Genomic DNA, 26,606 nt, shown 5'->3' with positions numbered 1-26,606 from the left:
CTCTGCAATAAACAGGCAAATAATATAAAAATACAAAGATATATACCACTAAATAACCAGCTATGATACATGTTCATTGTAGTATATTAAAATTAAATAAGTTCAGGTATACATTTCAATCTGTACTAACAGGTAATGTATAGCTGCGTAAACAACTACAATGTTTCTCTCCAGGGCCGTGGACATTACGGACCTGATGTCATATAATTCAATTATAAGGCCCTCCGTGGACATCATGAAAACTGACAATGTGAAAGACACCGGCTTTCCTCCCTTATAATGACATTCGCAGGACTGCCGAAGGAGCTGAACACATAACTTTTGGAGAGAATTGTAATACGTTTATAACGGGAGTTTCATTACATTAGAGCCGACAGGTCCCCTCGCCATTATATTACCAGCGCTAATTTGCTCGTGTTGCTAAACTCAGCAGGTTTCACCCTCTCTGTCCATGAAACGTCGGCACAAACTAAAGATGAAGGAGATAACATCTGCCCCACAACCACCTCCCTTCTGAAAAACGACAAGGTGGTCCGGTGTCTGGCTGTTGTGCAATGTTCTGTCAGCAAGTCAATGGATTCTGGGTTTTCTGGGAATCCTTGTACAGTGTACTTTTGTATCGACTCCATTGTTGCATCACATTTTGACACTACTTTCGATACAGGTCTCTCCCTAAATATTTCAAAAGCAACCCTGGATCACCGCGGTGTAATTATTTAGACAGCGCATTACTGTATTTGTAGATATTCCCACGTTCAGGTGCCTGACACTCAATGTCTTGCTAAACCTTAATGGACCAAATTGATTTCCGTAATTAATACTCATGCATCAAACACCATGGCTTGGCATTTTCAAGTAGTAACACAGAACTTGTAACAGAGACAGAAATTTCCATTTTTGCACCTACATCAGATTACACTAATGATTTTCCACCCTATCAAAAAGAATGACAGATCCCCTTTTTGTGATATATATTGCCTCACAACATGTCTTCAGACAACACAAAGTGGACAGCAGAGAACTAATTTTCTTTAACTCAAATCCCTTACCTTCTCATATGTCCTACAACAGGCTATGTAGATGTTTATTCTGCTCATTCAAAAATTACTTTATTTTAAATACAATACATTGTGCTTGTTTAATGTAATTTTGGGATGCTGTAATACAAAATACTATTTACTTTGCCACTTTCTAAGCAATTTTTGTACTAGGGTTGCAGAGAAAATTTAAACCAACCGGAAATTACATTTGCAATCCGATCCATCCCTTTATAATGGTTCAGATTGCATGGATAATTCAGGAAGAAAACGTTCATTTCAGGATGAAAAGTTTCTCATCCTAGTGTACAAATACAATTAAAATTAAAACAGATTCTTATCAAAATGTGTGTTTCTCTTTACTCTTCTACCTAATCTCCAGGTAAATGTTTTTATACAATGTCAGCCGTACTAACTCCAACACACATCTATAGGTCTTTCAAACGAAAGGTTCCTTCATATAAAATACAAAATAAAGAAATAAAAATTACTCTTGACTTGCTCGGGGTCTACGGCAGAAGGAAATATTGACCCTGACACCAGTCAAGAGTTTGCATTGGATTGTTTATTTCCCTGCTGTACGTGAGGTAAATCTTTGTTTTAACTGAGATATAGATGATTTCAATGATGTATTACTACAGAATAATGGTTTTAAATGGTGTGCCATATGTCTACTGGTCGTCCTGTATATTTTAGGTTAAAACAGAGGCTTGGGAATTGTTTTAAAAGTTAATTACAGTGTTACGAAGCTGTGCTAGTTCAATAACCATTGCTTCGTTAGCTGTGGCAGTGAATAATCTACAGGGGACGATTTTAGCACTTGTGTCTCTTCAGGCTACAGACTCAACAGCCTTTTTAAGGCCATTAACCGCTCGCTAAAGACCTGTGCATCGGTCATTAACAATTAGATCAAGAGTACACTTGGAGTGTGGAGTTGGAAAGTGCACAATTATTTTTAGATGTTTTTCTGATTTAAAAGATTATTTTAAAATCTACATCAACCATCAGGGACTCAAGCTTCACCTTGTGTTTGAACGCCACACGCTTATGTTTTGTCCTCCATGTTGAAATGTAGATAAATGTAACTCTTGAGCACATAAATATTCAAAAGAAAGGTCCAAGTGCAATTTCAGCACATCTGTGTTGCTATTTACTGCATCGATTAAATGAAAACCTCTCTCAAAAACTTATTTATTCAGTTCTGGGACCTTTTCTCAAGCTTTCAATTACTAAATCACTGATGGATGTATGTCTGAGATATTTATTTTCAATTAAGACGTTCATTATACTTGAATGAAGAGATTAATGCAATGTTAATTCCATCACACCAAGCCTTTTCTATCAGAGATTGCATTTCTAAGTTAGCTTGTTGATTCACACCTTAACCTTCTCATTATTTTTATATAACTCGACAGTATTGGAAGAGTTCATTTCCATCTCTTCAGTGTTTGGATTTGCTTTTTTCTGAGGGGCTGCATTGCGTTGATGTACAATTGCCTCAGCTTCCATGACTTGGCAGCAATAAAACAATGTAATTCGCATGTTCTCAGTAACATATGGTATAATGTACAGCCTGCTGTGAGAGGTGCTTTATTTTTGAAGTGTGGGACTGTTATCGGAATTGCAGCATATCTTATGATAGAGATGGGAAGGGACTCAATTTCAGGAAACATTAGTTGTAATAGTAATATATGCAAGATTTAGAATTTGCAATTCAAAACCTTTCTTTTTCCTCTGCTGTTAATCTGATCAGGGTAATAATCTTCATCTTTTTTATCTGCAACATGTGTTTGCATAAATTGGATTAAAGTTTAATTTTGTATTATATATGTTTTAAGAGAGGAACTAAGCTTTCCTCAACATGTTATTCAACTTAACTATTGCTAACATGTCTTTACAAATTCAATCCCAGATGATGGAAATTCAGGGTCATTACCTGCAGTATTAGATATTTTAAGAAAATGTGAGAGAAAATGCAAGTTTGCCACTTGAATATTTTAACAAAAGTTATGATGTGACTGGGAGTATTATTTAACATGAGAAACACGTTATTTTGACATCATTTTATATATTTGCCTGAATAAAGTCATTTTATTATTTTGGGGATTCAACAGGTTTTTATGAATACATCATGGAGGCGACATGCGTTTTCTGTGCACCAGTCAGTATTGCTAGAATCATGCCGCATGGATACCGCTGCCCCTCGTCCCTCATGTGTATGTATTGTGTAAGAGACACATGTTCCCTCAGAATAATTCCCCTTCAAATAACAAAAGATTGTAACTACAGCCTGTGCTCCAAAATAGAACAGAAAATGGCATCCGAATGCAGAGACAAGATGAAATACTCGCACTGAAGGGTAGATTCAAAACTGAGTTACTCTGTGGCTCCTCCTGATAAAAGCAGCACAACTGTAAATGAAAAATCTAAGTGCTTTTTGAAAACATTTATTTCAGGGCTTTTGAAAGCTGATGCGCGCATTTGAAAAATATTAAAATGGGAAATAAACTGTCTTTCGTTCGTTCCATAATCAATCCTATATTTTACGGCTTATTAACAATGACAGTTTTATAACTTAGGCTGCATTTACCCGTGAGTGTCCTTATTAATTTATAGCATGACGAACAGGCCCCAATCTATTACACATTTTCGAAAATCATTTTCATCCCATTTTATTTTTCTCTCTCCTCCAACTACTGACAAAAGCTTTTATTTTAAACTTTTTTCCTAGTAAAGTATCCCTTTAAACATACGGTCTGCAAGCCTTGCCACAGAACACTAAACATTGCATAGAAGATGTCAAGTAAGATTAAATACTTGGAATTAACTTCTCCAATATAACAATATATAATAAAACATAATAAAGCATTTAGTGATTACAATAGATTATTCATTAATTTTAACATGGCATCAACACTATTGTGTATTGTAAAGTAACCTTAGAAACCTTCCACAAATTACACTTATGTCTATTGCAAACTATGTACATTTAAATGCTATGCAATTACTGTGCCTGGTAATCTTAACTGCAAAGAATCTTCAGTGCTTCCCAAAAGTCTTACATGTGACTTTTATGCAAACGAAATTGTGAAGCATGGGGAAGAACACCTATCGCTGTCAAATCAATTCTACTTGCCCCAGAGCTATTTCTAATAAAGTGGAAAACAAAATGTTATCTATTTTATTGCATGAATCATGGGAATTATGTGTTTGCCAGCACTGCAGATTTTACCCGGTAAAACATATGACTTATTAGAACAAGTTCATTGTTATTCATCAATTAGAAAGAATGAGTAGAACCATCTGATGTTTGGAACGGATTAACTGTTATGCTGTTGAAGCACATTCTGCCCATTAGTGTTTATTGATGCAGATGCTTAAACATTACACTTCCCAAACTTGCTCCAAGCATCTAAATAACCCCTCCAACAGCAGTGAGGATTTTTCATTAAAACCATAGAAAACATAACGATGGCTATAAAATAATTAGCTACACTACGCTTACAAATGCGTAAGATTCAGAATGATGAATATTTATCAAATAATATGCACATAAGGATACTGAACTGAATTAAGCTTTATAAATAGTGACTCTTAATGGCATTTTAAATGTCTCTTATGAAGCATTAATTTCATATTGTGTGTAAGCACAAAAAGCATATAACGCTGCAGCTTTATGTAATGTATAAAATGTAAGTTTATTTAAACACAAAGCTGATGAATATATCACAAAGCACAAGTCTTCAGAAGCACAGAGATTTCAAGACAAAGATGCAAGAACTTCCATCATTGGTCAAGTTCAATTAAAAGTGAGCTATTATACACCTGAATTCTGAACTACAATTCCCGAACAAGCAATATCAAGGTTTCTTAAGATGTGATTTGAAACACAAGTTAAAGGACCTATATCAAAAAGAGGACACGACTTTAGTTTATTATGTGTTTAAAAAGCTTATGCTTAAATAGTATCCATTAATGAATACTGTTATACAATACAACTGAAGTTAAATATCAAGTTCATGCACCTACTTTCCCCCCAGAGAAACACACCACAGTCGCCCAACTAATGCCATTCAGTCGAATCCTAATAGCATTAGGTTTGCAGAATAAACAACATTTTGGTAGCAATTCTCAGACAACTCGCTCTGGAATACGGACTTTAGAATGACTTGCATTTTACTCTCGGCTTCTCCGCTTCTTTTTAATTAACACAGAGGGTGTATAAATCAATATATGTCATATCCCCGGCAGTGGGATTGTTCATTTCAAGGAGATATCTGTACTAACCTTCATAGATTGCTTTAAAACCCTGAGATCCGATGCTGTCATCAGACTGGAGGTGAAGCCACATCTGACTGCTCAAACTCACGATCAAGTCAGGGACGCTGGAGCCTGTGAGACTGAATCAGCCAGGACAACACAAATGAACACAGCAAATGTATTTTTAAATGCTCAGCAAACAGTAAATCTCTAGATAGTAAATCAAATTCTAATACAAGTGGTTGTAGCCTTCATTAACAGCAAAAGGGAGTTTGTTAAATGAGAATTGAGTAAACAGCACACTGTTGTTTAATTAACAGCATAGAGTATAACAGGTATGTATTTGTGAACCACACAGCTGACTTATTATGACATTTGAATAATTGGCCTGAAACAGCACACAAGCGAATATGCATTAATATATAATAATAGTTACAACAATGTATATGATAGCATTTTATTAAAACAACAAACACATTTATAAAACACAATGTATTATCTATCACATTTCTATGGATACAAATGCTGAGAATGGACCTAAATATCACAGAAATAAGGTGGGATTGTATTGCAATGTACTTACACATACAGTACTCTCCGAGCATCTCCAATCTTCCCACCATCTCCAACGGTTAATGTATCATAACCTCTCTCAAGATCAAATTCTTCAAAAGCAAGTTTGATGACCTAGAATTAGAAAAACACAGAATGTTTAGAAAAGTAGAAATGTATGATAAGGAGTCAAAACAAGCAAAATACTCCCCACCAAGTATAGAGTGGGCAACATACAAAGCAATATGAAACTGCACCATAATGATATTGATAAGACTTCAACAAAGGAAACAAAACAATAAAAATAAGTCAAATACCAAAAAATATGGCAGTATCTCTCCAGGCAATGAACTTGTCTAGGAGCTCCTTTGAATTTAATGGTAACCCATTTTTCATAATACAAGGCCCAAATAAAACACAAGTAACAGGTTATCTTTTGTGAATATAATATTATGTAGCTGCAGAATAATCATAAATTGCAGAAGAAATTGCATGTTTTAAAATGAGGAGGGAGATTCTCTTTTCACTAAAAAAGTCAATATTTACATATTCTCCTACATGCTCCTGCGTTCAATATAAATGTAGTTAATATATGATACTACACTGTGTTATGGGCAGATCATTATATTAGACAACATAATAAGAACGTGACAATAAACAATACTGCATTGCTGAACTATTGTGTGAGCACCATTGTATTCTCTTCAGAGATGGGTACAGTGAAGTCGGGTTTTTCTGCATTTGTAGCAAAAGAATAAAGAATCAGCAGTTAAAAGAAAATTGGATTCCAGAAGAAATCACTAGAAGGGAAGTAATAAAGCTTAATTAGGACAACCCCATTATCAGCTTCCTCACATTCTCTCAATTGGGTAATTATAGAGTCATTACCTTCATCCGCTATTTCTTTGTCTCTGCTACGCACACATTTATTACCTTTTGCAGGTGGGACACTCTTCTTTGTGTGTACAGATGACCAAGCCAGAGGGCTTTTTGATTGGGCACTGTAGGATCAATGACCTCTCTAACTTCAGCCTGAAACTCCAAATATAACTCAAAATAAATTATTTAATTATTGGTTTAAACAAGATAAGGAGAGGTTTCTCCCAAATAATTGGTACGGCAGAATCTGACACCCTTAAGTATATCTTTTGATAGTCTGGCTTAGCTGCACATAGCAAAATTAATGCTGCTCAGGTTGCGTAGGCAAAGTTTTGACAAACATACTTTACCTTATTATTATGCTTAACAAGCTAGAATTTGAGAACTGCGTCAGTTTAAATATGCTATCCCAGCTAATAACATATTATTTGTGTCCCCTTAGAAAGCAATTTTAAGGGAGTATGCAATTATGGCATATATTTACCAAAATAACGGTTTGAGAACTTGGAAAGCATTCATCTGAGCGCAATTAAGAGAGGCGATATTACAAAATAAGTGAAATGTTCAAGCATTTCTAGTTTTGCATTTCAAACAACTGACAATATTGTAAATATATGTAAAAAACACTAGCTTTTTAATTTCAATAAGCTTTGATGATTCAATGCCAAAAACAAGTCAAGAGTCCTTAAATTTACAAACCGCAGAGCTGATGCTGAGGTACATTCAAATTAAATGTGTTCGCTCAATCAGTACCTTGTTTTCCCATTCCATATGTGTGAATTACCATAAATTCATTCTGATTACAACAAATGCAGCAGGAACACGTTGTTGTTTTTATTCTTCAAGGATCAATGTTTAAATGTATTTCTTGCACCTTGCACTGGTGGACTGCTTTTTAAAGAACATTGATTTTGCGCTCCTTTAACCTTTGACCTGTAGGACACGTGTTTCACATCATTTGAAAATCCATTTGCTACCAAAGGACAGCTTATTGGCTAAAATAGCCTGATGTTTTTGGAACCCATTTGTCCAGGGCAGAGGACTGGAGGAGGCAAAACAACTCTAAAGCAGAACAGATCCACCCCCTTGCTTGATTGTGGGTATGAAATCACTTTGACAGAGGCTTTACCTAAATTGTGACAACTAGCCTATATGTCTGGGAAGCTCATATAAAAAGAAGAGTCGGGGGTTCTCCAAACGCTCTGAACTACTCTGAAGTCGAGGAATAAATTAGGAGTAAAACATTAAAGCGACATTAAACAAAAAGTAAAAAAAAAAATAGTATTTCAATTAATTTCCTCAGTATTATGAATTGGTTTGAAGTATGATGAAAAGTCAGATTTAAATACTATAAAGAAATGTAATTCTTCCTCCCTCTCTTTGTCTCAGGTTGGTGGACACCTGTTAGAAGGCAGACAAGAACTAGCCAATATAACCAGAAAGCTGTCAAATCGAATATACAAATAGGGAAAATGCTTCTTGCCGTAAGGCTAGGATTGTCCAGCATTGGTTCTGGGAACTCAGTGTCTCTCTTAACTGAAACTTACTGTGAAATAACATAATGTTAACTTCTATTAACGTAATGTTGTGCTCCTCTGTGGTGCTAATAAGCTCCAGTAGTGTGCCATAGCTAATGAGCTCATGCATGACCACAGACATGCAAAAAAGGTATAATTTGCACATTATGCCAACTAAATTTAAAAACGTGGAGATTACTTTTTGAAATCAGGGATGGATCCAGCCTTGACCAGATCCATTAGTATTTCTCATTACATCTGCAATCTGAATGATAATTTTACGAAACGGCAAGTGATTTTGTGAGAAAAGGGACACTTAGTTGCCTTTTCTTCCCTACGACAATCTCAATGTGAAGTAAAATATTAAATATATTAGCCATGTTACAGAGAGACAGTCCCAACTACAGTACTCAAAATGTGGTGCAGAGACTGTTAAAGCCAAAGAATAAATTAGCAATTAAATACTGACCTGTCATTTATGATTATAACATAAAATGGAAAGCCTATCATTTCTCAACAGTGACATTACAATATGTGTGTCCCTAGCACTATTTTTCTTTAAGCAGCCAGTAATGATTTGAAAATGAACCTTTCTGACAGGCTCATCTGAGTGGAGTTAAATAATAATAGACAGACATGCATTAGCCTACCAAGTTTAAATTATCTTGACTGACACCGGCAGATTCTAAATCCTTTCCTCAAAGGCCTGGAAGAAATGATTGGCTAAGTACACAAAGAAATAATCACATGCAGATGTGAATGGTTTTTGCAATGATGTGTAGAAGAGGGGGGTGTTTAATAAAGTGCCCAACATCACACATAAGCTCACTACTCTAAAACGAAAATAAAAAAGCTGAAAAAGAAAAAAAAAAAGATTTTCAAAAAGTTCCTGGAATAAATATTGATTAGGCATAAAGCATTAAACAAATACAATATCAAATATCAGTTATTCACACATAATACTAAGCAGGCTATACAATTTTCTTTGTAGTCTACTCACAAATCATAGTAATTAACTACTTTTTATTGCTTTTTAAATTTGAATACAGCTTAATGATTAATTATTTTAAGTGGAAGTAGGTCATGGTCGGAAGTGGCTCACTAAACTGGTGTAAGATTGGTTTTGCCATTGTAGCAAGTCATGGCTATGACAGTAAGTGCTTTTACACGACCATTTCTCATCCAGATCAAAAGCATCGGTACATTTGATCTGGATCAGTTGTGTCACATTTACACTGCCAGTTGATCAGGATCACCTGTCACAGCCCCAGTAGGTTTTCACATGCACACTAGCACACATGTCCCAAACTTAATTATATGTACATACGAAATTAGTCCTTTAGAACACAGAGCTATATCAAAAACTGTCTTTATCTGGTTACGAGTAAACCAACACACTTGCATAATTTTTCACAGCCGAAGCATTTTAAATTAAAATACAATTATATATATATTTTTGCTAACATAAAATAACAAACCATTTAGTGTTAATTTTAACAATATTGTATTTATAAAAAGGGAAGTGTTCTATTATCTGTTTGTCTGTTTCTGCCTAAAAACAAACAAACACCACCGAAGTGCATGCTGGGATTTGAGCTGGTCAAGCGTCCACACTGCCAGGATCAAGTGCTAACATGCCTAGTGGTAAACAATAGTGAACAGAGACTTGTACAGTTGTCCTGAGCAGATTTTTAGCAGCAGTGAATGGACAGAGATATTAGGAGGGGAGATTTGTATTCTGTTGTAGTTATACCTTATATCTGAACATTGTCAAACTTACAAAAAACAAAACAAAACACAGATGAGAGTCTGCTAAGTAGCATACTGTTAAAAAGCTTTTGACAGAGGCAAAGTGAATGAAATGTCAAACTTTGTTCAGGACACTTGGACGCAATTTTAAATGAATAGTCTAAAATATAACCTTCACAAATTATCCTGTCACATAGATATGCTCTTTACAGGAGACTTAGCAACCAGTTAAACAAAGCCTCTCATGGTCTATATAAACACAATCATAACATGACAGTACATCAGGGTGATTGTTTCTTCAATAGGCTTGACTTTGAGATTTTTAGGGCTCTATTGATTGCTTTATTTTGTTCTATGCAGGCAGAATCAACAATGCTTTGTTTTCCAAGCTGATGAAGAAAAAGCAATATTTCATCAAACTGTGCCTGAACAAACCATCTAAAGTACTTACTTATTAAAGGTAATTGCTCATGTCTATTACTGGATCTGGATAAATAAAACATATGACACGGTGAATGTGATGGTGAAAGCCACTCTGCAACACTCAAACAATGTGTTCAAATACCGCAAGATTACTAAATAATGCCCATTTGCGGGGCACTTCACCATATTTGCAAGGCCTACTATCCGCCATGAAATTTCCCTGCAGGATGCTCTGAGTCACAGAGATGCGGTTTCAGACTCAGATCCCCCCAAATCCACCAGTCTGTGGTTTTCCCCTGATCTGGGGTCAACAGTAGTGTGGTTTTGGAGGGCTGCTTATCATTCATCATTTTGCAGTAGCTCCTATGAAAAGTATTTAAATCAGGATAGTTACTATGAATTACAGTCAATATTCTGACATACTGAGTGTACAGAAAAGAAACTGGAGATCAGACTGCTTGATTCAGACCGCTCTGCGAAACCCATACAGAAATCAGTTTGTAGGATTTTAAGAAATAATCATTTTTTGGTTCTGATTCTTTTCTATTTTTAAAAATGATGTAAACCTATAAAAGGCAATGAAGGTGCAAATGTCTGCAAAAATCTGGAAATGTTAGAAAACAAGCCTTTACTTTTACTGACAAAGATTTTCTTTTAATAATGTTTGAAATAAAATATAAACGATACTTGATGAGGGCCAAGTCTACATCACCTTATGACTGTTATTTTCTTAATAAAATTCTATTAGTTTATTAATATTAAAGGTATGGATCCTGTATATCTTATACTTTTGTCCACAGTACCTTGACTATACCATCTATAGACATGTAAGTAATTCAGAGACGGAGATATATTTAAGAACAAGAAGAAATCATGCGATGCTATGTAAAGTTTTGCTTTGGACATACTGTTGTCTTGTCTATTTACTATATAAAAAAGCCGATTCTTCTTGAGAATGAAAAGTCATCCCTGGCAGTGAATGAATTAAAAAAATCCATAATCAATATTTAATGTGAAAAATATAATGCCGGCTCACGCAGTCCTGGTGAAAGTGACTTATGGGTCAATACAGTCGACCTCCAAGAACTGTGAAGATGAGTATTCATCCAATTAAGAGGAAAATAAAACCCTCAAGCCCACAAGTGAAAATGTGCTTTGGTAGCAAAGTCCGTGGTGCTGGCAATAATGGCGATGGAGCAGAACGAACACGCGCAAGACAGCTCCCTATTCCATCGTTTGACCAGACTCGGGGAATCTTGTAGGCTAGTTACACTAAAGGCATGCCAGAAGCTTAAACGAGACAGGGATAAGAAGAATACCAGCTTGCACTGAGTGCCAAGCAGGAGATGTGTCCTGTATATCCAGTTCTCATCCCATCCATAAAGAACAAAACATATTTGATACATTTTCATCTATGGCAAATATGAGTCTCTATTGTTAAAATTCTGGTATTCATATCATTGATCCTGAATCAGGGGAACACAGGTATATTGACCAATGTTGCTTTGTTAACATTAATTTGAAAATAAGCATAATCAATTTCAATATCAAGCAGACGTTAAAGGAAGTGTAAAAAAAAACCTCTGCTCCTTGCATTTGCTCTGACAAATAGCCAATAATTACAGCTAAACCTGGTGCTTATATAGACTTCGTATGTAAGCAGTGCATTGCAGTCATGCAAACTAATGAGCACGAATGTCTGACCTCTAACGGGGTCTTAGAATAACACGCCAAGCTCCAAAGCAGATCATGACAACGTTGACAAATAACACAATGATATCAACATCAGAAGCACAACACAGACACTGAATACACAAGGCATGCATCCAATCGATTGAAACCTATTGGCAGCTACTCCAAATAAGCCCTGTTGTTTACTTCAGATGATCACTCCACATCAGGGACTTCACATGAACCCACTCCTGCGCTGGTGTTACCACATTGTTCTGCCCAAAAACATATGTCAACGATGGCAGACAATGCGGCTGCTCAACCATGTAACACACTGGGAAATAATTCAAACTCAAGTCAGTGTGCTCTGGTAAACAGAATATTTTCTGTCAGCTCACTTAGACATCATCTGTAATGAATATACAATGAGAATGTTCTGCAAAAACTGCATTAAAATGGAAAGGGAATCTCGAAATCAAGCCGCTGCAGATTTTTTCCCTGCAGTGCAATGTGCCTTACTTCACAAACAGTGTACAACATATTAATAATGCATTTATGAATAATTAACTACTTGCAAATTAAGTTTAGCCCGGCACTTTAATAAACAGATTTAGAAGCTTTAATTTTACAAACAATACCCCCAAAAAATGAAAAGAAAAAACAGAAAAGATTTCAGATATATAAAGAAACTTGTAGCATTTAGTAATCTGTCACAAACAGGAGTTTAAAGCAGGGATTCGGGATAATCTATCTTTCCCCTGCTGGTCACTATTTTAATCTTATTGTTTAATTTATTTAATTATTTTGAAGAGAGGATGGAATATTACTATCCTCAGATGGAACGCTACAATGTCACTTTATTATTAGTGAAAGCCATCATCCAGTCATTCAGTTTAATAATGTGGCACTGATAAATTGGTAAGTGGCTTGCCGTCATTTGTTCTGCCGCGCTTGTGGGAAGCCTGTACCCTGTGGGTAGTAAGTGGCCTCCTAGGTGTCTACTCTGTCCGACACACTGCCTTTTCTGCGCAGTAGTAATTAATTAGCGAATGATTAATTTCATTTGAATGTTAAGTGGTAAAGAGCAGAAAAAGAAGAGTGAAATAAGGTCCATATACATTCCACATCGTTTCAAATCACGACACATAATCCATAGAGAAGGTATACATTGTCAAACTCGGCCAACTCAAGAAGGTGTGTATTGTGTATGATCAAATGTTCAAGAAAATAACAACAGGCGAAAATGGGGTGGCATGAACAAAAAGCATGTTCGTAACACATTATCTGCACTTCAGCTAAACATTTAACCTCAGTCTATTTAGACAGTTCACAGCAGTCAAAACAACATTACAAAGTTAATATGAATGTGTCACTTTTCCTCGTCATAGACTAACTGATAATGCCTGCAAACTGCATTAGATTATGGATAATACAGACTGATGTATGACCTGTACACATATACATTAAACTAATATAAATGTCACCGGCTGACAAGTTTGTGCTTTCATTGTCACAAGCTAACAGATGTACCTGCTATGTTGAAAATAAGCTGACAAGAAACTAGACACAAATATAATTCTTATTATGAGTTATGTGTATATAATAAGAGATGCTTCAAGCTTGATCAGTATAGTCATTTTTCTTTCACATCAACAACTGAAACATTTGAAATGAGTGAAAAAAAAAACATACTATTGAACATATATATATATATATATATATATATATATATATATATATATATATATATATATATATATACACACTCACCTAAAGGATTATTAGGAACACCATACTAATACAGTGTTTGACCCCCTTTCGCCTTCAGAACTGCCTTAATTCTACGTGGCATTGATTCAACAAGGTGCTGAAAGCATTCTTTAGAAATGTTGGCCCATATTGATAGGATAGCATCTTGCTGTTGATGGAGATTTGTGGGATGCACATCCAGGGCACGAAGCTCCCATTCCACCACATCCCAAAGATGCTCTATTGGGTTGAGATCTGGTGACTGTGGGGGCCAGTTTAGTACAGTGAACTCATTGTCATGTTTAAGAAACCAATTTGAAATGATTCGACCTTTGTGACATGGTGCATTATCCTGCTGGAAGTAGCCATCAGAGGATGGGTACATGGTGGTCATAAAGGGATGGACATGGTCAGAAACAATGCTCAGGTAGGCCGTGGCATTTAAACGATGCCCAATTGGCACTAAGGGGCCTAAAGTGTGCCAAGAAAACATCCCCCACACCATTACACCACCACCACCAGCCTGCACAGTGGTAACAAGGCATGATGGATCCATGTTCTCATTCTGTTTACGCCAAATTCTGACTCTACCATGTGAATGTCTCAACAGAAATCGAGACTCATCAGACCAGGCAACATTTTTCCAGTCTTCAACTGTCCAATTTTGGTGAGCTTGTGCAAATTGTAGCCTCTTTTTCCTATTTGTAGTGGAGATGAGTGGTACCCGGTGGGGTCTTCTGCTGTTGTAGCCCATCCGCCTCAAGGTTGTACGTGTTGTGGCTTCACAAATGCTTTGCTGCATACCTCGGTTGTAACGAGTGGTTATTTCAGTCAAAGTCGCTCTTCTATCAGCTTGAATCAGTCGGCCCATTCTCCTCTGACCTCTAGCATCAACAAGGCATTTTCGCCCACAGGACTGCCGCATACTGGGTGTTTTTCCCTTTTCACACCATTCTTTGTAAACCCTAGAAATGGTTGTGCGTGAAAATCCCAGTAACTGAGCAGATTGTGAAATACTCAGACCGGCCCGTCCGGCACCAACAACCATGCCACGCTCAAAATTGCTTAAATCACCTTTCTTTCCCATTCAGACATTCAGTTTGGAGTTCAGGAGATTGTCTTGACCAGGACCACACCCCTAAATGCATTGAAGCAACTGCCATGTGATTGGTTGGTTAGATAATTGCATTAATGAGAAATTGAACAGGTGTTCCTAATAATCCTTTAGGTGAGTATATATATATGTTATATATATATATATATATATATATATATATATATATATATATATATATATATATATATATATATAAGGGAACCCTAATATAACCATTATACTGTAACATATAACACTAATAATAATATATAACACTAATAACAACACATTCTGGCATTAAACAAGAATCAAACTGTACAAATTATTATGATTTCTATTATAATTATTATAAAAATACAATTAATATGAAATTGTGGCAGTTCTGTAAATATATTGTTTATACTTGTGATTGTAGTGCAACAAAGGGATGTTGTTTCATTTAATCGTATAGGCTAGGCCTAAGTGCAGGAAACTGATAGTAAGCCTGGTCTACATAAACCATGAGAATGAAACAGAGAGAGCATTGTAACAGAGGTCCTAAACTCAAGGGCTGCAGAATCTTCTGATTTTGAGGTTACACTTAAATCTCTTAAATATATAACTGGAACTTTTTTACAGGTTCAATTTCCTTAAGAAGGTAATAACTTTGTGAGACCTATAAAACCTCTGTTAAACTGTGGTCCTTGAGGAAAAGTGTTTAAGACCCTACATCTTGGCCAAACTAGATAAATAGGATGTTAGCTAATGTTTGATAATACAATTCAAGTAAAATGTGTATGTGTATAAACACACATATTACACGGATGAAGGCTATATTTCTAGGCCAAGTGTTATAAAAACAAAGTTGTAATAGCATAGTTGTGATATCAATGGGGATTCTTGGCTAAACCCCATACTGTGTTATGTTTTCTGTCATAAGGGGAAAGTACTGTGGTGCAAGGTGCAGTTCGCTTGCTGGCAAGTTTGAGCAGATCCGCTGTAAGAAGCTGATGGCAGGGAAGTACAGCTAGTTTGTATTATTGTAGGCCACATTCAGAGCTGTGTAGGAAATCCTATATGAAGGTGTGACAAAACCTCAGAGATTACAAGCCCAGACATCTCATCTATAGCCACGACAAGGGATCGCCAAACCTCATCATGGTAAACAGTCCTGTTGTTATACTCTTATGGAAAAGTTACAATGATATTCGGACACAAATAACCAAAATAGCATGGACAGGGAGCTTGTTAGTAATATATGAGAAACAGCAATGAGAACTTCACACACACACACACACACACACGCGCACACACTACAGAAAAGCTAAAAAAAAAGTAATACAAATAAACAGGTTTCTATGTTATTTCCTATTAAACAAAACATGCTGGCAAGCTTATCTTTAAAACTACAGAGTGTTAGCTTTGCTGTTGCGATTTGAAATCAATGTTCTTAACATACTGGTCGCCTCATGTTTGCATATAGAAAGTTACATACTGGGCCCGGCTCCAGCAATTTGTTCTTCAGTTACTTGCGAGCTTGCAGAGACAATTGCTGCAAGCGTTTCATGTAACAGCTTTGCTTGCAATCATATTTTGGGGGATTTGCGCTGCGAAAATCTGTGATTTGGCAATCGACTTTAAAGTACACACAATGGAAGGTACACTAACTTCTCAAAGCAAGATTTTCATCGTAGAATGTGTAGGTCAAACCAAATGCTTTCTGTTTGGCAAGATGTCTGGATCTTTAACAGCCTAAAAACAACAAAAGTGACAGATTAAAAATACCAAGTAAAAGCTTTAGAGTTGGTAAGAGAGCTGTATAAGTTGAGAAGAAATTGCTCAATTTAGCAAGCAAAACCAAATTAAAACAAGCAAAATGGAGAAGGGAAATGAAAATGTCAGGGGGGACACACCAAAACATCCTAATGAGGAAAAGATGGAGCTGAATTGAACTGGTGAAATAGCTATGATTGGCATCGAGGACTGGACTGAAGACAGATGGGGAGATGTGATTTCACTACCCCTGACCCAGAGTAAACAATTATTTTGTTATCCATCCATTAGTAAAATAATTAAATATACATACACTGAAATGCTTCTATGATTATGTATCCACAGACATCCTGATTTTTCAGCCTCCTTTGTACACCAAATGTAACCAGGCGCATATTTCTAATTTAGCCGTATTGTGATACCACACAAGCATAATTTGCATTTATATAGCAATTGTGATGGGACATAACAAATAAGCTACAGAGTTTAAGTGGAAGATGAAGGAATTAAAAACATGAACACTGTACGACTTGAATGTATGAAGTAGACGCGTGCATTTAAGTTCAGTGCAGAACATTAAAATGCTTGTCCACCTTCGACGGCCAGACCAGGGGAAAAAATCACTGTCAGAACAATGAATCTGCAAGAAAATGAATAATTAGCCTTCAAGGCCAGAGAGTTTTCTCCTGGGTCAAAAGCATAATTGAGAATGGAAAAAAAAAAAAGATTCCTATGCCTGAAACTGAAGCTTATATTGAATGGCCTATTGAGTGGACAGCTCATTCAGGGATATGCTGTCTATGGAATATGCATATGGCCTTTTTTCCCCTCACACCTTTGTTAATTACAAGGCCTCCAACACAGGGAGGCAGCCTAGGCTAAGATTTGGAAGCGAGAATGGAAAAAACAAGAAATCAGAACCATAACAAAGCTCAACCTGCCATGTCACATACAACCCTGTTTCTTGGTTCATTAGGCCAAATAACTGTGAAATGTATAAAATACCAGGAGAAAAAAGTTCATACAAATGTGTTCATGAAGGAAACAAACAAACAAACACAATAATAACAAATCTGTAAGCACAGAAAACAGCTGCATACCCACATTTCTGGAGAGATCAAATTTCCTGCAAGAACAATGATGGGAACATACTGTGCCAACTACAATCCACACGATACCTGGCTACAGGTCAGAACCTCTTCTGCAGAAGCCTGGGCATGGTGGGTTTAATAGAGGGCTGAGGCTTAAGCCAGATTGTGAGGATAAAAAGAGACAGAGAAACAAAGCGCTTACTGTGGCTTAGAATATAAAAACTCTTCTATTTCAAGAGTTGTTACAGGAGGGTCAGCTTTTGTTGGTCTCTGATGACAATAACACTAAACCCAAGCCAAGCCAGGAGGAGCCTGCACTACTATCCTAGTACTTTAGTGGGATCAAACCAACAGAAAAAATGGTAGCGCAGTTACACAAGTTTCAGTGAACAACACTACAAGGAGCAAGGTATAATAATGGCAACTTGTGATGGTACAGTACTAACAGTGTGCCTAAAAAAAGCATAACAAGGAAAGTCAGAAAGTCAAAGGGTGTTGATGTGAAAGTGACACCTCATCATAATTCTCTCCAACAAAAGATAGACTGACTCCAGTAGGAGATTTTAAAAAAAGTGTATAAATAATGAATGTACTACTGTATGACGTTTCCCAAAGTAACTGTGGGAGGTGCAGATGGAGAGACGAGGAGAAAGAAGAGGAGAAACAAGAACCATCATTTCATATTTTATAGCTTTGTGGAAAACATGTTTAAATTCTGAATCATAAATATATTACACTTTTACTGACATAAAGTCTCAACTGAATGGAAAAATCGGCCAAAATGATGGATAAGGAACAAGCATCGATCGCACTTCCGGCTCTATCTCTTGTAGAGCTCTTTTGCATTGCGCCAGCACCTGCCTGTGATTTCTTTTTGTACTTTTTTACCGGTCCCTTATATGTGTTCTTCAGTGATCCTGATATTTTGTTATGTTGTTTCTTCATCATGACAACCAGGCATCAATGTAAAAACAGCTTCATAAACACTTTTCAAAGCTCAATGTCAGGAAGGGCAACAGGAAAGCAGATTTGTGCTGCACAAAAGGTTACAAAAAAGTGTCATCAGTAGTTTGTAGACATCGGAGACAAAAATAGAAAAGGAGAAAGTACAACAGGATAGCAACTATAGCTTTCATTGTAATCAATGTTGTTGTTTTTAATGCTAATTACAAGCAGAAAGCTAAAAACAGAAACAACAAAGTTCTATGAAGAACACATGAAATCTATGACACGTGAATTTAATACAATTTATATCAAAGGAAGTACAGGTGGCATATTGTTCTCTCTAAAAGTGGAATTTCAGAGTGTGTATCTGAACTGCAGCAGTAGTAGTTTTAACGGCAATAGACTTACACCACAAGTTATTCATTAGTGTTTACTCCAGCTTTAAGACAGTGACCCTTATATAACATCTTAAAATGGAAAAAGGTCCATTATGAAGTAATCTTTTAGGTATTGTTTTCCCTTTTCGGTTTCTTCAAGTGGACCTTCTGTAAACGCAAGTCTTTTTTGTTAATTTGTCTTTTATATTTGTGACATGATAATTTGGCACTCTGGCATCCCAGTGTCATTTGTATGCTAATTTAAACATTGGTATCACATTAATACTGTAGTGTAATTATCATTCAATGCTTTGATCCCTTTTCCCTCTTTACCCGCAGTGATAGGAAGAATACATTAGAAAAAACATATCAACTGTTCCCAGTGGGATTAAAATGTGTGCCAGTGGCAAAGAATGCTATTTGTCTTATGATTCTTTTCGACATCACAGAGAGTGCAGAAAGTCTACCCTCCACGGCCTCAACTTTCCTAAAATGTGTGGCGAAATATGCTTGCACTTTCTTTAAACTTTAAAATAGCCGCTGTATGCCGCTGTAGTGTTATCGATTGTTCCTTGAAATCTGACTTTCTTGTGTACATTTCTTTAATGGAGGACTTATTACTTAAGCTATAATCTATATACCACTGTTTGTGGACGCTTGAATTAGGTTAATTATTCATAATTTTTTGGGATGTAATTTAATAAAACAATAGTAAGTATACGTTTGGTAAATATAAACCATTTTCATTTACATCTATTTTTTCTCATTTGGGGATTATGTATTGGAAGTTTCATAAAGAACTGTACGACACAGTTCCTTCCAACTTCAATTCAGAATAATGCTCATTATTTTTTTTTCTGCTCTTACAGTTCCTTGACAAGGTTTTTAAGGATGCAACAGTCCTGATTTCAGTGAATCTGGGCCACTGATTTCCCATGTAAAATATAGATATTTGAGCACTGTAACAAGGGCAGATCAAATTGCATACAACCTTAATGTACACATTCATATTAGTGGATTTCAGGTAATTTCAGTATAATGATTATTATAACAATGCTGATAACATGCAAACTCATAGTAGCAGGTATTGGGCTATTTTATGCATGTCCATGTCCATCAAATATCAAATTCACCAATGTGACAACTAAACGGGTGCAGAGCAAGATACATATATTAAATCATATTTACAACACCACTCCAATGATACAGATGCACATTTAGTACAACTATTTTATCCTGCACACAATGGTGATTTTGAAAAAGCATGTGTATTGTAAAATAAAATAAAAGTTTTAGTGCAAACTATAACTAAATTACTAAAAATAATGTTTAAACCTTCTTGTATCCCTTATTAAAATTGTCAAAATTAATAATTGTCTATGTATTTTTTGTGATTTCTTCAATATCTTACAGTAATCGCTGAATCTAACACCTACATTATATTCACATTACTTATTCTGCTCCATCATATTATACATATATATATATATATATATATATATATATATATATATATATATATATATATATCATCCTGAGCAGCAGCCTATATTGATTATCTGCTGAAAGGTCTTGCAAAGATGTTTCCACCTGCTTTGATCTATAGCTTCCCTTTTCCATGTAATGCCTGCAAAGTTTAATATTTAATATATATACTTATATATATTCAAGTATACAGTCCATATAATCATATATATTACTTATTTATCCAACAACGCATAGCTATTCATCATTAATAAACTCATTCATATGTCACCATCACCGGCTACCCACGCAGATGGGTGTTTTGGACACTGACTTCTATACCTGGCACAGTTCTTTTCAGGTGGTCTTCCAGATAACATGGTTGCTCCCTGGCATGGAAGCAGACGTACACCAGAATGTCGAGCAAGATGAAACCTATTTCACAGGCGCTACACTGGTTAACAATCAGAGACATCATTGATTTTTAGAGTTTCCTGTTGACATGGAGAGCTCTTCATGACCTAGGTTCAGCATGTATTAGCAGGTGATTGACTCCAGCACAGAAGTGACATGGTAAGTCAGAGGAGGTTTCTGTTTGCAGTCAGTCAATGACCCCGTAACTCCAGGTTTCGATTGTTTAACATTAGACACAAAACTAGCCTTTTTAGGATCATACCAATATACGGATCGTACCATATATTGTGAGGATGGGGGTTGTGGTTTTATAGCTGTCTAGCATGGCTAAAATGGGTTTGTTATGAGCTCTGTCTGAATTTGTACTATCTATCTATCCATCTATAGCATATGATTTAAAACTCCTTTGCTTTTGCTCCCAGGATTCTATGATGCTAATTTTAGAAATGGTTATTATTTGAGCTGATGAGTAAAATGCGTCACCTATGGTAGGAGGGAGAGCAGCGGATCCATGCATTTAGACAATAAGGCAAACAGACGCTTCACTTTATTTCCGCCCTCTGTTCCGTGTGCGTTGGCAACCTATGTGGGGACAGGCAAGACTGAAGTATCACACATGCTTTGTCTCAGCGTGTTTCTAAAACACATCTGTCTGTAGGTATTTGCACATCTCTCTCTCATTTCTCAAACCATTTTTAAAGAGATATTGCGTTTTATACACATATAATACTTTCTAGATGTGTTATATTGTATGGACTTATTTTCTTGTTAAGCTACATAAATAACATGAAGTGCTGTAAATTATTATAACCCCATGTATGATCCTCACGCAATATCACCCTGTTACACGACGACAATACACACTACTCTATACCCGACACCACTCGCACACATTGTAACACACCTAGTGAAAATGCATCCCTGGCATTAATATTAGTCATTACCGGCATCTCCCTGGGGGGCCCATTGTGACTTTGGTGTCAGCCTCCATCTCAGGAGCAGATATAACAGTTCCACTGACACGCACTGCTTCTGGGATAGGTATGCACCTCTGACCTCTGACCTCCAGTGGGATATCTGTGCCTGTCCCTCAGATAACTATAACACACACTTAAACCAAATAAAGACTTCAGTAGACCTATGAATTCCACTTATAATGTACCCGCAGGTACCATGGACAATATAAAAGTAATACGTTGTCAAATCAATTAAAAGGCTGCAGACATAATTACTTAAAAAATAATAAAATCAGGAAGCTTAACTGCCAAACAATAAGAGTTTATTATAGCCTACATGCCTAATTCTTATTAGGATCAGTAGTTTAATGCCATCATCAAGAGAGTAAAAGTATACAGGTATAAATAATATTATATAGCCTACATAAAATATTTGTATTATATTATAATCTGTAAATTGTAGCAATTATAACAATCTGAAATGGTTTTAAAATAACACAATATTTCAGTGCCGCTCAGCTGTGTAGTCGACATCAAACGTTTAGAATTACACAAGGAATTTATAAACATTTCTAAAATTGATATCTTAAATGAAATCAATTATTTTCTTTTTGACATTTTGCTTTTGAAAATTGTACGATTTAAAAGGAATATACACTATAAATGAGTGTTTTAACCAGAGTAAGCCCTGGAAAATATTATTTAGAACAGAGATTTACCTGTACCTTCAGATAACAAATTTAACCAGACCTAACTCATTAGCATGTCCAGGGTTTTTCTGCATCTCTCTTTAATTTGTATTTAATTTGTTTATTAATTTATTTTGTAAGTGGAAGTTCAAGCCTATTAGTGGATATCTTAAAATGTCTAAGGGTGTATGTACGTGTTTGCTAATCAAACGTAAAATGCACCACGACAAAACAAATCAAACAAACTGTTACTTGCCTTGTAGTGCATCCTGACTTCGGGGAAAGAAAGGTTTTTCTTTATTGATTGAGCGATTGAACAGTCCATCATATCATTGCATACATAGTACCAAAAGCATTATGCAGCTTTTAAAAATCAATACCATGAAAAAGATTAAACACATGAGATAGTCTGAATTACAAATTAGTGTTAATCATGTTTTCAATCATAAAGTAGCAACTGAGTGCTAAATGCTTAGAATAAAAAACAAAAATATTATAAAAATGTGTAAACTAAAGTTCAGACAGAAATATATTGTTGACTCTTTACACTTAAATGTATACCAATGTAGTGACAATTTAAAATAAATAAGAATATAAAGTGGTAAATTACTCTTCAGAGACTGCTAAAAATACATTAAGATGTGCTGTGTTCTCTTTACCTCCCAAAACTCAATATTGCAAAAGGCATTACTTGATAATAAATTGTGATTTACCACACAGTGTTTTAGTACACAAGAACGTATAAGATACTGACCGATTATTGTTTTTCTTCCAAATTCAAGTAACAATTATATCTGACTGGTATTGATCCCAACATTAAATAATGATGACTCAGGAACAGTGAAGATACCAGGAGAAGCATATGTGGCATATATGATGTGATTTCTCCACCGGTTATTACCCTGAAAATATTGCTTTCCTGACAGACTCACGGTATTAACGATTTACCAAACGAAAATGCTCATATGCTTCAAAAAACTAAGATGTACAGTGAGGGAAAAAAGTATTTGATCCCCTGCTGATTTTGTACGTTTGCCCACTGACAAAGAAATGATCAGTCTATCATTTTAATGGTAGGTGTATTTTAACAGTGAGAGACAGAATAACAACAAAAAAATGCAGAAAAACACATTTCTAAAACGTTATAAATTGATTTGCATGTTAATGAGTGAACAGGCCCGTCTGAAGTTTGCCAATGAACATCTGAATGATTCAGAGGAGAACTGGGTGAAAGTGTTGTGGTCAGATGAGACCAAAATCGAGCTCTTTGGCATCAACTCAACTCGCCGTGTTTGGAGGAGGAGGAATGCTGCCTATGACCCCAAGCTCTTTACTACTTATAAGAATGTGAAGAGCACAATAATCAACCTTGGACTGTGTTCGAAAACACTAGAGGCATAAGCACAAACTCCAAGACAGACTCCCATATTTACACAAAGCTTCCCTTACTTCCAGACACACGTTCAGTTTGAGTGAATCCACCAATCCCCCCTAAAGGACCCCTAACCTTCTGCCAAATCTGTTAGATCCTCCTGGTTACCCAGCATCTTGTGGATGAAATTCAAGGCGAGTTGTGAAGCAATTCTCCCTTTTTGTGACCTACACAGCGCAATGCCCCAAACACAACATATCGAATTAGGTTCATGAGTACTTAAGGATCAAGTACATTTTAGTATTAGTTTTGAGTGAATATAGGTCAATTTATTTGTCTTATTTTAAATGTAAAACCTTGTGTTTTGTTGTTGTCTTTCTTGTAATATAGTATTTGAGCAAATTAGCAGACTGTCATCTGAAACAAGGCAAATCTAAGGACTAATTAGCCAGTTAGCCTTTAGGTTAAGCCCAACTCCACTGAGAGAACTGATTACCACCTGATTAAAGAGTCTCTGCAGACTTCCACATAAAAAAGAAAAACACAAAATAGAAGTAATTCAATTGCACACACTCTCTAGGTTACGGACAGAAACAATTATTTGTCTTTTGTAGGACACCTGTCACAGCAGGTATAATACGAAATATCTACTGTCAAGAAACGCCACTCCACTGTTCATTTTATAGAAACACATTATCCCCTTAGCTATACAGATCCTTTGTCATGTTAAATTCAAGTTCAAAAAGGCCTCGTACTATGTCTTCAGGCTTCTGAGCAACTGAAATTCCTGTGTAGTAAGAATCTGGGGCCCATTTCACAAGAAAAGAATACACTGTAAGAGAAGAAAATGTTTCACACTTTCAATGGCATAGACCACTTTATATGAAAAATACGCCATTTTGTTGCATAAGAAAATATACAAAGAGTCATATTTTTCTTGATGTACATATACATAAAAAATAAGTAAAATAAATAAACCTTAAAGTTACACACAAACCAGGCTGGGAACATATTTAAATACAGTGAACAACAGTACTGACAAAGGAAAGGGCAAAATAACTGAATGTGAATCTCTTAAGGGGAAAACAAACACTGGAAGAAATCAGAATTGACATGAATTGAGGAAAAATGTTTAAAGACAAATAAAAAAAGAAAAATGAACAAAATAGTGTGAGATAGATAAAAAGGAATGTAAGGATGAGATAACGACACTTAATGAATAATTCCTACATTCGCAATTCACCTGGCAGTTGTGCAACTAGAAGATAATACATGTTCTTTACTCGACATTTAATAAATTATCCACATGTGCATCAGTAATATGCTTAAGTTATTAGCTGTATTAAAGTAGTAATTCAAGTCAGAACAATGATGACTGTACTTTTGCGTTCTCTCTTCTTAGAATAATTTACCTGGAAGATTACTTGAGTTAAAATAACTATCAAATGGGATTGAATAATTAAAAGAAATGTCATCGTGAATAATAAATCTTCAACCTGGAGACCTCACGTCAAGTATTTGTTCTTTTAGTAAAGATCATGGCTCAGCCAACGTAATGGAAAATAAAGACAGCTGGTTTCAGGAAACCAAATGGAAACAATGCAATACACTGCTAATAACAATAAACAGCAACACAAACTATAGATTGAGAGAGATCAGGTCCACTTCTGAAGAAGGAGAATACTATGAGAAAACACATGACTACTTAGCTACATCAACGCATTCAGGTGTTTCTTTAGCGGTGTCCTGCATTGTCAGTTATTAAGCGCTCATGCAGAGTATTTTGCTATAACATAAGCCATTTCATATACACACTAACACATTTCAAAGGGATTTGTTTTGCACTATTTGCGAACGTCCATTGCCCAACAGCAGTTTCGCATTTAATTTAGTTCATTCGTTGAATAATTCAATGTTGTCTTTGTTTTTTCCCTTTTTGTCCAAAAGCAGTAGATCACATAGAAACATTTGAATAATGTCCTTGAATAACACGCGGCTTCTGTGACATTTTCAGGCGCGTTGATACCTTCAGAGAACAATTATAAGATGGCAAGCGTTGTTTTATCTAATACTCTGAGTACATAACCCGGTCAGGAGCATGTGGAAACTGTTTCCTGCAGTAGAAATTGTTTGCCTTTCTTTCAAGGAATTTTTAAAAGATTCAAGCAAGTTCCCCAGAAAGCACCAGAATGAGGTGAATAAAGAGTTCAGCAGTTCAGAGGTCGCTCTTTACACACTAGCCTGGATAGTAGTTCGCCTGCCATGATGTTTAACTTTCCTCTGTCATCAAATTATTATTTTTTTCCTCCTTGGTAACCTTTGGTTGGCTACATCTAGGATGTTTAGCAAATATGTACTGAAAACAAGTCTGTCCTATCCAGTTGTTTGAAGACATTTTCCATCCTGTTGTTTCATGATTTGTATCAGCTGATCTAAACTCATTTCTATTATGTCCTTGTGAACCTTTTTGCATCTGATTATAAGCTACAATAACAAATTCTTAAATTCACTTTTTTGTTTCAGTTTCACAGCTGTCTAGTTTTTCTTGTCTTGTTCAGTTACTTCTGTAGCAATTCAGTGATTTCCCTCTATCCCTACCTTTCGAACTATGCA

The 26,606-nt window shown here is 35.8% G+C and overlaps 1 protein-coding gene across 1 annotated transcript in view; it reads right to left on the bottom strand.

The window, feature by feature from the left end:
* Window positions 1–26,606, bottom strand: part of csmd1b (CUB and Sushi multiple domains 1b) — a 352,370-nt gene that overhangs the window by 95,615 nt on the left and 230,149 nt on the right. The window contains exons 11-12 of the mRNA XM_066696781.1: window positions 5,881–5,984; window positions 5,325–5,437 (exon numbers count right to left, since the gene is read on the bottom strand). Coding sequence (XP_066552878.1) covers window positions 5,325–5,437; window positions 5,881–5,984 — 217 coding nt within the window. The remainder of the gene's footprint in view (window positions 1–5,324; window positions 5,438–5,880; window positions 5,985–26,606) is intronic.

This window comes from Amia ocellicauda, chromosome 23 (assembly GCF_036373705.1).
Source record: "Amia ocellicauda isolate fAmiCal2 chromosome 23, fAmiCal2.hap1, whole genome shotgun sequence".
In the NCBI taxonomy this organism is placed as follows: Eukaryota; Metazoa; Chordata; class Actinopteri; order Amiiformes; family Amiidae; genus Amia; species Amia ocellicauda.
Note: the sequence above shows the minus strand (reverse complement) of the source record. Positions and strands in the feature narration are given on the sequence as shown.